The sequence below is a fragment of the Uloborus diversus genome, unplaced genomic scaffold (genome assembly GCF_026930045.1).
Source record: "Uloborus diversus isolate 005 unplaced genomic scaffold, Udiv.v.3.1 scaffold_94, whole genome shotgun sequence".
Classification (NCBI taxonomy): Eukaryota; Metazoa; Arthropoda; class Arachnida; order Araneae; family Uloboridae; genus Uloborus; species Uloborus diversus.
The window spans coordinates 267,664-277,836 of record NW_026559165.1 but is presented as its reverse complement, the minus strand read 5'-3'; the positions used below and the strand labels follow the sequence as shown (position 1 = coordinate 277,836).

Here is a 10,173-nt window from a genome sequence, read left to right as displayed (position 1 = left end):
ACAGAGGGCCCAAATGTGCTCGGCGACCAATTGACGGCGCCCAAACTTCCTAAGACCGTCCCATGAGGGTGGCAAAAAGTTAAGATGCTAATTTATTTTCAATTTAATTGATCAGGGACGTGCGCAGAAATTTTGGGATCCGGCACACATGACTTTTCCGGGCTCCCCTTCATATTGTTTACCCCTATATTTTACGCCTCGTTTCAAAAACAATGGGCCCCTTTCAGGCTCCTCGGGCCAGCAGGTGTCCCTTCTCCCCCCCCCAACGGTGTGAGTTCGCAGAGCATGTATCCTCCACCAGTCGTCCGAGGTTAACTGCAGAAATTAACCGGGCCGGTTATTCTATGCGAACATACCTAATGCGTTCGCACTCCAGGTAGTTCTGTCCTCTGTCAGTCAGCTGTGTTGAAAGTTTCTATCGTCGCAATTCTATCTTCTCATCTTTGTTTTTAAGCAATTATCTTTCTATTATGATTTCGATCAAAGCTTGCTAATAAAATTGATTCGAATCTACACATGTGGCGGTTGAAAGATGTCACTTGATAATAAACAAATTTGTGAAAATAACGGAAGAACTCATAAGTTTGATTCACGCTAAGCATGTATTTGTTTACACTCTGAATTGAAATTTTTTGATTGAGAATTGTTGGACTAGTGAAGACAGCATCAGCACATGAAAACTGTACAGTTATGTAAAGCTAAACAATGTCTCTTGACAACTATGACGTCGCCGTAACGCCCCCTTTTTAATTCACATAGCTGAAATCACAAGCGAAAAGCAGAAGAAATGTAAGAAAAAAATTAATCTAATTCAAACACATTTTTTTAAAACTAAAAAGTATAATAATTGCTGCATGAATTATATTTATGCAGCATATTTTGCTATGAATACCTTAATGCTATCGTTTTTTAGTTTAACATGATTTTCTTTTTAATAGATCGAAATCCATGTCTTCCCCATTCTGCTTTTTGATTATTCATCCACTTGTTTTGTGAAGAATACCTATAATAGGAAATATGCCTGCTGGGGTAATTGATGATGGAGAGGGATATTCCTCTATGGTATTATTTCTGAATTATTATTTTTTTATATATGGAAACTAAATGATTTGTGTCCTCTTAAGATTTTTGTTGTGAAAATTCTCGGGATAATTCATGATCACATGATGACAGGCCTGTATCTGTGTACCTGCAAACCCCACTGCAAAGGGGGGGGGGGGGCACATCCTTAAGGGGCCCAACAACACAGGAAATTGAAGAAAAACTTGGAAAAAATAAAAAAACGCTAAGGCTTATAAACACTGCTAATCTCTGGAGAGGGGCCTACAGATTTTTTTGCAGGGGATCCCAAAATTTATAGATCCAGGCCTGCATGATGAACTTACGAAAAGAATGTTATGCAGCCGTCTTTTCTTCTAAAATAGTATAATTCTAAAACATGTTCAGTTTTCAGGAGTCCGGAATTAATCATTTTGAGGTAATTATTGAACACCTTTTTTTTTGGTGAACAGGTATTTCCAAAGCAATTAAACAAAAATTAATCCTGTTGATTATATGTATTGCCTGGAGCAAAGGAGTATCAGAGGGGACATGATCCAGTTGTTTAAATTTATCAAAATGAATGATGTTAATGGATTAAATTTTTGCACCAAAAGCAGGATGAGGGTTCATTGTTTTAAGCTTTTCAAATCTCAGGCTGACCTGGAAATAAGGAAAAACTACAGCTTTAGTAGGGTTGTGGGCACTTGGAACAGCTTACCAGAAGAGGTGGTAACGAGCAAGGGGGTGGATAGCTTTAAGAGGGCCATTGATCTTCATTGGGGACTAATGAATTGATTAGGACTAGCTAACTCGGCCAAGAGCCTGTTGCTGGTCGTCAAATTTGTATTTATTTGTAATAATAAATAATACACTGCATCGAATAAATGAACAAAACCACTTGATTTAGTTAAGCAGCTTGATAAAATGAATTTTTGAAATTATATTGTTTTTTAAATAGGGATTCTTAATGCATCCAGAAGTTTTTAGTCTGTTGGTAAAAGTTCTTTTTTTTTAATGTTTTTGTTTTCAGAAAAAATTTGATTTTAAAAAATAAAAATGAGGTTTCTTTATGTTTTTTTTTTTGAAGTATTTAAGTAACTTTTGATAATTTATTTATGAGGTGCAGGCCCACCATTTAAGAGGTCTAGCAGACTTAGATAAAATAAAAAGCTTTTTGCAAACACAAATCCCAACTGGGAAATTTTCTGCAAATAATTATTTTGCCAAACTCATCCTTGAATAAAAAATTAAATTTATATTCAAATATGGCAGAGGCAAAAAAAAGTGCTTTAAATCATTTAATTTTTTTTAACAATAACATATAGTTTGCGTATTTTTCACCAACTGAAGAAAACTGCCAAAACCATTATTTTTTTTACACATGTGCTTTAAAAGGCTTTTGGAGAAAGGCTTTAACAGAAATAAACTCGGGGATTTTCTTGAAAATTCGCTTAAATTTTTTTTTTTTTTTTTAAATCAATGTTAGCAGTTTGAAAAAAAAATTCTGCAGAGCCAAAAATTTTCTGCGAACGTCGTTCGCGCGTACATCTATATTATGCAAGACTAGAGTCTAGAAGGGGCAACTGCCCCTTCAGGAACCCTCTTAGTCTAACCCTTTCCCCCTGAATTTGAGTATTTAATTTTTTTTGCAGAAATATGTTTTCTTTTTTAATACAACATCCTCACATATAAAATTAATAGCCAATGATCAAGTAATGTTCCTGACGTTACCAACAATGAAATTCTCGCCACGGAATGATAATTTGGTTATATTTTCTGGCGATGTTTGACATGCAGGGAAATGCTTTATTTTGATAAGGCCTAACTGGATCCGGTATCTTAACTGTTTTAAGGTAAGACTCATTTTAGGAGGGTGAAAAAATGGAAAAGTGGTCGACAATGAACGCTGTTCTTTGAACTTAGGGTTCATCCACTGGAATTTGGGTTAAAATTTCAACTATCAAAATATCTCCAAACATGCAAAGGCTTCGTTCAAATCTAGAAACAATTTTTACCAGTAAAACCTTGATGGGCGATTTTCTAATACATTGAATAAATACCCTTTATGCCTCATAGAAAAATAGGAAATGACCAGCCTGGTCAGGGACACCCACAAGAGAGGTTACAGCCAGGCCCGGATTACCCAATAGGCCAACTTAGGCCCTGACCTAGGGGCGCAAGCCAAGAAGAGCGCATACCACGGAGGAAAAAAAAAACAGCTCCTTGAGGGAAAAAAGGAGGAAAGCAGCGTGTTAGTATTTGGAGTATAAAAATCCAGCTAGAACAGACTGTAACCTGCCCACTGAGCAGAAAAAAAAAGGAAAAACAATTAGAGAAGGGGCATAATGCTTGAGTCAAGGTACCGTTTCAGGTCAAAATAGATAATTTTCCAGGGGTGCCGACTCCAAAAGTGCTGCGATCAGGGTTGGCAAAAACCCTAGTTTTTTTAAAAAAGCACACGGACCCAGGGTTTTTTTGGGTTTTTTTAAATAAAACCCAACTAAAGCTGGGTTTTTTAAAAGAAATGTGGGTTTTTTGTCTTTTTTTAGGGAAAATATAGATACTTGTAGCATATTGTAGCGAAAGTATATGAACAAAGCACAAAAATTGTCTTGGGGAGAAAAAAGCTCGAAAATTCAGCGTTTTCTGAAAAAAGTATGAACGACGACAAAACCCAAGAATGGTGAAGTTTCAGATTTTTTAGTTTCCATGATTATCAGCAATTAAGGCAAAGTTACTTCTCGAGTGATAAAATCTATTGTTCGTTAGTTTGTTTTTCATTACTACACTTTTTTTTTTTTGAATTCTACTTTATTGTATTTCATTTTGTTATGCAAAACTACTGTAGAACCTCAAGTAGTTTAAATCCCTTTCTACTGAATTCCCGCTTAATCAAGACATTTCTCTGAATTTTATTTGCCCGTTTTTCTATTTCTGTGTACAGGGTAAGAAATATTAAACTTTTTCGTAAGATAATGAAAATACTGTACATCCTATTCTGTTTTCTCTCCGACCGTTTGTAACACCTGTTAATTTCTAAAAAATATACCTTGTTTATTCGAGATTTGTGACGTGTTGGCTTGCAGAAAAGAATTCAAATGAAAACCTTTTAGCTAGAGTGGTTTCCTCTGTACAATCTACAAATATTGAGAAAATTAGGCGTGACAGGACTTAGTCAAGATAATTGATTGTCATTAAGAGTTAAGAAATACTATTAAAGTTCAAAATTCATTTTTTATGTCCATTGTCTATGGTGAAGAACAAATAAAAAAGAAGTTTAAATTGTGAAAGTATTTAAATTAATTAATTTTTTTGGAAACTTCTCGGAAAATTTAAAAAAACCCAAAAGTGGGCTAAATAATGGGTTTTTTTAAATAAGTTTTTTCAAAAAAAACCTTTGGGTCCAACCCAATTGGGTCCAATCTGGCCAACCCTGGCTGCGATGCTCCAGCCTTACTCCTCCCCCCCCAAAAAAAAAATTGGGAGAAACAAATTTTCTCGATCTATACTTGAAAATTTGGACATTTTCCCGATTTTAGCTCAATTCTTTTAACTAAAAACTAAACCAATAAAACACATTTTGGCATAATATAATATTATCTTCCCATTAATTAAAGACTTAAATTACAGTAGAAGCTAAACTGTGCATAAAAGGCGGGACACGCCGATTGGGAATTCATCAGTTTTTTGCATAGTTAATCGCTTGGGGGAAAAAAGCATGTTTAATAATGCTACCAGAAATTCAAAAGGAAAATTTTGTTATTTTTTATTCAAAACACATTTGGATCACATTTCTGATCATTTCGAAGAAAGTTCCAAACATTTTGGCTTTATAATGTTGGTTTAGCCAACAAACTTTTACAAAATGTATTCATTTCTTCTGAATAAAAATGATTTTTTTTTTTTTTTTTTGGAATCCGAACTCCTGCCCCCTACCTTTTTTTTACGTCCTAGACAATTATTCGCTTGCAGATACAGTGAAACCTCCGAATAGCGACAGTCAAGGGACCAGAAGTTTTGTCCATTATTGGGAGGTGTCCGCTATTAGGAGAAACTACTTAATTTTACCTTTTTCAAAATGGGCTGTTGTTCCCTTTGTAGAACACAATCAGAACAATTGCAAAAGGTTTACTAAATTTTACGTCAAGTGTAATTAATCTGTTTTTCTTAATAAAGGTATACTGACAGCACACACTTGTCTTGAAAAGCATTTAATCAATAAAAGTAATCAGTTAAAAGAGTTTGACATCTCTTTTTTGCATTACCAACGGCGGCGATTCGGCGGAGCAACCCCCCTCCCCCTACACTATTTATGGTTAATTTATTTATTTTATCTCGAGTATCACTATTGCATGATTGACAGTCGGCAATATGACTTTGAATATGGGCAACTCTTTTTCATGTCTAAAAATTAAACAATCCAACGAAACCACGGCGCCATAAAGCCGACTACTACTGGCGCCGGTCTGCTCAATTGCATCTCCCGAGAACCCCAGTTAGAAAATTCGCCCAGTTTCCTCTTTTTTATCTTAATTTTTGAATAGTTATGTGTACAAAATTCATTAAAATCTTAAGAAAAATGTACGTTAATTGTTGGACTGACATCAGTTTTCACTTATCTGCTTCAATACTCTCAAAACTAGCCATTACAAAATTATGACTTTTTTTCCTTTTTTCATTTTTTGCTGCCCGCAAAAAGTACCATGCCTTTTAGTTCTTTTTTTTTTCTGCCCCCAACTTTTAAGATCTAGTCGCTGCCTCTGCCCATTACCACTCTTTTAATTCCAAGAAACAGTGATAAGGAAATGACGGGGTGGGGGGGTGGGGGGGGGGGGGAATATCAGTTGTGGAGGATGAAAAGCTTTGTAAGTAAGGCAAGCAGTTACTAAGATATTCTGTGAAAAGAAAAAAAACCGGAAGTGCTACAATTGCAAGGGAAATTTTTTGTGAAATAACTGTCCGTTATTCGGAGTGTCCGTTATTCAGAGTGAATTACATGGAATGGCCTATATTGAGGGACTGGGACTTGCAAAAATGTCCGTTAATTAGAGGTGTCCATTATTCGGGAGTGTCCGTTAAGGGAGGTTTCACTGTACTTTTTAGTTGCATGCACAGATACTTTATATTTTTATCCGACTCTGGTCACATCATAGGAGAAAAGTCTGATAATCTTTTGAAAATATGTATATTTCAAACAATGTAAATAGCACGATATACATATACTTGTTTCATAGTCTTAAGCGCACAAAATGAATTTCAAATTTAATCAAATTGTATTACTTATTTTTTAAAACATTGAGTATGTATCACAAATTTTGTGAAGAATAGCTATTAGTTTATATTTAAGGTTCTTTAGTATTTTTAATATACAAGTGTCCTTTGTCTTAGTTGTGAACAATTTTTAAAAAAAAATGCATTTAAATCACTAAATCAGTTTTAAAAATTATTTCAATTATGATAAATACGCATCCTATTTCTTTTGATTATGCATTAAAACGTGCAACATTATGCATACAAACTGTATATGTACACATATTAGAGTGCTTTTATCAGGGGTGCTCAATCTCCATAAGAGCAAAGGCATTCCCTAAATATTGCACCCCCCCCCCCAAAAACGAAAAAAAAAAAAAAAAAACCTCTCAAAACAACCTTTCTAAAATTTTCAATGGAGCACTCTGTGCCATGACCCCCTCCTAGGTGGGCACCCCTGCTTTTATACAATACAGTTTCGGCCAGCTCTATGGTGGTTAATTCTAGTTTCGGCTGGTTTGAACCGGTCACATGGCCAAAATCGGTTTTGTGCAGCCAAAACTACAACCCTGCCCCCCAGTTACCCCCCCCCTATATTTTACATTGTTTTCTTATTGCAATTAAAGTTTTTATCTTGATTCTTCTTTTCTATCCTTATAGATGGGGTTGATGTATGTCTTCAATTTGATAGTAGGTACTGGTGCTCTTGCGATGCCAGCTCCTATAGCAGAAGCTGGTTGGCTCCTAAGTTTGATCATTTTAGTAATTTTAGCATTTATGAGGTAAAAAATTTTTCTCTCAGCTTAACTTCATAAAAAGTATGTAATTTGCTTTTCTTCTGCTCCAATTGTCAACTAACTTTTTCATTCTCAAACAAAGTTTTACTGTATTCTTTTTTGTTCTGTCTAAAACCGTAAGCTGTAAGACTAGTATTTTTTAAGCTTATAGAGTGAAATGAAGGCCCTAAACATTCATATTTTTAAAAAATTGGTAAACATAAAAAATGGTTACAGTTAACATTCAGAGTGCTTTTTCTTATATTTTATTTTTGTATTTAGTTTTTTTAAGGTTTTAATGCAAGTATTGTTATTAAAAGTATGTATATTTTATAAATGTTCTTAGATGTCCCCCCCCCCCCCCAAAGTCTGCTTGTACTAATCATCATTTTCTTCCCCTCTCCATCTAATTATATCTCCTTCCCAATTCTCTTGTTACAAATTTAATTTTTATGACTGGGTAAAATACTGCTCTGAAACTGAAAAGGAAATTTTAAAACCACAATATCCAATTGATAACAAAAGGAATAATACTTAAGTAGATAGAAGTATTAAGTAGATAGAGTCTGACTTCAGTGGTTGTTTGATTTTTGAAACTTTGATCAAAATTAAGATTATGAATTTCTTAGAGACTAAAGACGTACCGAGTAGCACTTTGGCCGAGTAGCCGAGTACCGAGTACTCGGCCTTTCACTACTCGGCCGAGTACCGAGTTACCGAGTACTCGGCATTTCACTACTCGGCCGAGTTAAAAAGTACCAAATATGTTTTAAGAAGAACTACTGACACACACCTGATCAATTTTGAACTTATTGGAATAGTATTATAGACCTCTTTGTCTATATAAAAGTTTTTAAAACTAAACTCCGGATGAAATTTAATTTCGCATTATTTAAAAAATTTTGTTTATGTCAAAAATTTTACAAAAAAATTCTTTTTAAAATTAAAAAGAAATAAGTAAAAGGTATGATTAATCAAGTTGGAATTAAGACAAACTATACCAATCTATTTTAGTTCTAGTCCGCCAAACATAAATAATTTTTAAAAGCAAATAAAGCAAATGTGCAGGAACACTTCACACACCTGTTTCTGCGTTACAAGGAACGTCTTTATCAGTGCATAAAATGTGAGCTAAAGAATGTTAAGACATTCGGGAAAAAATCCGACTTTTGTCAGATGCCTTTAAATTTACAAGCTCACATTTTGTGCATTGAAAAAGGAATTCCCTGTAATGCCAAAACACGTGTCTGCAGTGTTCCTGCACTATGCTTTTAACGTTGTTTTATTTCCCTTTTTTTTAAGCAAAGAAATTTTCATATTTCTTATAACTAATTTTTGTTTGTAGCAAAAATCTATTTTTAATGTAAAAATTCCATATTTTCTATACTTACCTTTTTCGCACGATTTTTAATAAATAAGTTTTATTAACTTTGGGGATATTAAAATAAAGATTTATTCCATTAAAGCATTAAAAACTTCATTATTCTCAAAATTTAAAATTGACTTGTAAATGATTGCAGAATATTAAATATGCTTGTTCTTTTTTATAAATTTTAATATCTGTCTTGGACAATATTCAATTTTTTGCAACTACTCGGTATTGGCCAAGTATCTGATCAAAATTTGGCTGAGTACCGAGTACTCGGTAAATTGGCCGAGTATGCCGAGTACCGAGTAGTTGCCGAGTACTCGGTACGTCTCTATTAGAGACTAATAGTCTGTTGATTAGTTTGCAGTATTGTTTCAGGAAAAGTAAATCGTGTGCTACTAATTTATTGCATTTCTATGACAAGGTTACCTTGGCTTTAGATGACAAAAAGTGTGTGGATGTTGTTAATATTGATTTTCAAAAAGCTTTTGATAAGGTACCACATGTTGCTCTTCTAAGCAAACCAACTAATATAGGAAAAGGAGGGAAAACTTTACTTTGGGTTAGGAATTGGCTTACTGGAAGGAAGCAAAGAGTAGTTGTTAGAGGAAATCATTCTAAATAGAGTGATGTTTTAATCTGGGTTCCTCAGGGATCAGTTTAAGGGGCCTCTTCTGTTTATTATTTTTATGAATGACATTGATGAAAATATTTCTGGAAACAGTAATTGTTTTGCTGATGATGTAAAAGTTATGGGGATTGTAGAGAATGAGGAACAAGTAAAACAAAGTAAGGCTCTTCTGCTGTTATATAGGAGTTTAGTAAGACCTCATTTGGAGTATGCTGTTCAGGTGTGGTCCCTTATCTCAGGAAAGACATTTCACTGTTGGAAAGGGTTCAAAGAAGGGTTACTAGACTAGGAAGAGGACTTTCAGATTTAGACTATAATAACAAACTCAATAGGCTTAATATGTATAGCCTGGAGTAAAAAAGAGCCAGAGGGGACATGATTCAGTTGTTTAAATTTATCAAAATGAAAGATGTTAATGGGTTAAATTTTCTCATGGAAAGTGTGACAACCCTGTTCGTCACACCTGCCTCCAAACGCAGTTCGACCGACCTCCATGTGAAACACACCTCCAGTCACCAGCCTCGCATTTTCGCTCCTACGGTTGCACGTTGCTAATAACTGCAACCACTCAGTTAAATGAATGACATCATGCTGTTTTTTCCCATGTGGCGGCAGTTTGGATCAGATCGAATGAAAAAGTAGTTCGAAAAAAGTTGTTCGTGTGGCGACTCCCGGACACCGATTGGTGTTCGAGGGTTTCGATGGATGTGTGGATATTGGGCTGATGCTAATGCCTTCTGGAACACCAGATTTTTGTTTGTGAGACGATCGTAAAACCGCATCCAACTTAATCCGTTGAAACCTCCTGTCTAATACATTAAAGATGACGACATCTAAGTAAATAATATATAATGAAATCGTGTGCGGGGCAATTTCAAAATTTCCTATAAAAAATCGAGTGCTTCGCCATCTCCGAACTTTTGCAAATTGGTATTTAAAAAAAAGATGGCAAACATGCCATCATTCTTCACGTATTACATCGGACAGGTCGTATAATCCAATTTTTTGACTCTACAACTTTTTGCAATTTCACTGATGAACAAATTGTAATATGTAATTTTTTTTGACTCCACGTGATCATTGTTTTATAAAATATATGAGTTTAT

The 10,173-nt window shown here is 34.6% G+C and overlaps 1 protein-coding gene across 1 annotated transcript in view; it reads left to right on the top strand.

The window, feature by feature from the left end:
• The first annotated feature begins 440 nt into the window (after positions 1 to 440).
• Positions 441 to 10,173, top strand: part of LOC129234035 (transmembrane protein 104-like) — a 31,600-nt gene continuing 21,867 nt past the window's right edge. Inside the window, exons 1-3 of the mRNA XM_054867941.1 lie at positions 441 to 789; positions 939 to 1,062; positions 6,952 to 7,073. Coding sequence (XP_054723916.1) covers positions 1,018 to 1,062; positions 6,952 to 7,073 — 167 coding nt within the window. The 5' untranslated portion in view covers positions 441 to 789; positions 939 to 1,017. The remainder of the gene's footprint in view (positions 790 to 938; positions 1,063 to 6,951; positions 7,074 to 10,173) is intronic.